This window comes from Penaeus monodon, chromosome 22 (assembly GCF_015228065.2).
Source record: "Penaeus monodon isolate SGIC_2016 chromosome 22, NSTDA_Pmon_1, whole genome shotgun sequence".
In the NCBI taxonomy this organism is placed as follows: domain Eukaryota; kingdom Metazoa; phylum Arthropoda; class Malacostraca; order Decapoda; family Penaeidae; genus Penaeus; species Penaeus monodon.
Genome location: NC_051407.1, coordinates 8,035,195 through 8,036,971, shown reverse-complemented (window position 1 = coordinate 8,036,971; position 1,777 = coordinate 8,035,195). Strand labels below are relative to the sequence as shown.

General features: G+C 47.9%; 1 protein-coding gene across 1 annotated transcript; it reads left to right on the top strand.

Moving 5' to 3' along the window:
* The first annotated feature begins 222 nt into the window (after positions 1-222).
* Positions 223-1,697, top strand: LOC119586893 (glycine-rich cell wall structural protein 1-like). Its single transcript, XM_037935629.1, has 2 exons — positions 223-234; positions 472-1,697. Exons 1-2 carry the CDS (start codon positions 223-225, stop codon positions 1,561-1,563), a joined length of 1,104 nt encoding a protein of 367 aa, XP_037791557.1. The 3' UTR covers positions 1,564-1,697.
* Positions 1,698-1,777: the final 80 nt, after the last annotated feature.

The window sequence follows — 1,777 nt, the reverse complement described above, 5'->3', positions numbered from 1 at the left end:
CATATCATATAATCCTCTTTATAGTATTCTCTTGCATATTTAACTTTTACTTTCTTCTAGGTGAACTTTCTTTCGTGCCCAACACTTCATTTTTTTTCTGCTTCCAGAGACCAATCAGCTTGCAGGTCCTGAGAGTTTCCCTTAGGAAAGGAAAAGTGGGCGGTCCTGTGTAAGACGCTGTATATAAGATGGTATTATCAGGGAGAGAATAGTGCTTTCACAATGAAGCTATTGGTGAGTGGTTCCTGAGCCCCAAGCTTTCCGTTTGGATGTTATATGAAGTTTAAAACAAGCATAGTTTGCATTGTGGAAGTGGATACCCGGAATAAAGTCTTTTTTCGAGTGAGGGATGCTTTTGATAAATTCAGTATCGATCTCCATAACTTATTCGCCTTCACTCATAGTACCCATAAAGGTTTATTATGTGCTTAAAAACTGTTACACTAGATAACATTGGTTTCCTTTTTTCAGGTCACGATATCGTTGCTCGCTGCTGTATGTACTGCTGTGCCTGATGGATATAGAGCTCCCGGATCCTCTACTGCAGGATTTTCTAGCGGAGGAGGACTCTCTGGTGGAGGAGGATTCTCTGGCGGGGGTGGATTCTCTGGTGGAGGTGGATTCTCTGGTGGAAGTGTAATTTCTGCTGGAGGAAGTGGATTCTCTAGTGGAGGAGGTTTCTCAGGTGGGGGAGGATTTTCTGGCGGGAGCGGAGGATTCACCAGTGGAGGATTCTCAAGTGGAGGAGGATTTTCGAGTGGAGGATTTTCTAGCGGTGGAGGATTCTCTGGCGGAGTTGGATTCGGAAGTGGAGGAGGATTTTCTAGTGGCGGCGGATCGGGCAGAGGATGCGGTCCTGGAACGGTCCTACATGTGGACGGGTCCTGTGTCTCTCCAGTAGTATCAAGAAAAGTGTACGTCTACGACGCCCCTGCACAACCGTCCATTCCAAGTGGTCCACCACCAAGGATTCCACCGCCGAGGGTTGATCACAATATCCTGTTTGTTCGTATTCCGGAGGGAGGCGCAGGACCTGAGCCGATTGTTATCCCACCACCGAGGCAAGAGAATATCGTGTACGTCCTTAATAAGGCCAGTGGAGCAGGAGGACAACAAGTCATCGAAGTACCAGCTCCTCCTGCTTCTAGTCCAGAAGTGTTCTTCGTCAACTATGCAGAAGGAGAAAATCCTCAACTCCCTAGCGGTGTGGACCTCCAGACAGCCCTCCAAGCAGCTTCCAGTGGAGGAGGACAAGTCATCGGTGGCGCCGGAGGTGGTGGTTCAGGAGGGGGAGGCTTTGGAGGCGCAGGAGGACTGGGTGGCGGAGGAGGATTGGGAGGTGGTTTTGGCGGTAGTGGAGGATTGGTAGGTGGCTTTGGCGGCAGTGGAGCAGCCGGAGGTGGATTTGTTGGAAGTTCGGGAGGCGGAGGATTTGGCGGTGGGGTAGGACAAGCAGGAGGAGGATTCGTAGGTAGCTTTGGAGACAGCGGAGAAATTGGAATCAGCGTTGGCTCCGGTGGTGGTCACGTTAGTGCACCATCAAACACATATGGAGCTCCTTAAGGCAATTGTTAGTGGAAACGCTGTCCTTTTTGGAGCATCAGGAGAGATGACTTTCATATGGAAAACAAAAGAATGAATTCTTGTTTTTGTTGATATTGTTGTTACATTTTCTAATGATATGAATAAAATGAAATAAATGATCCTTTCTTTAACTACTGCACGGCATCCTGGATTTTATTATATACTAGGCATTCAAGGGATTGTGTAGCTTACT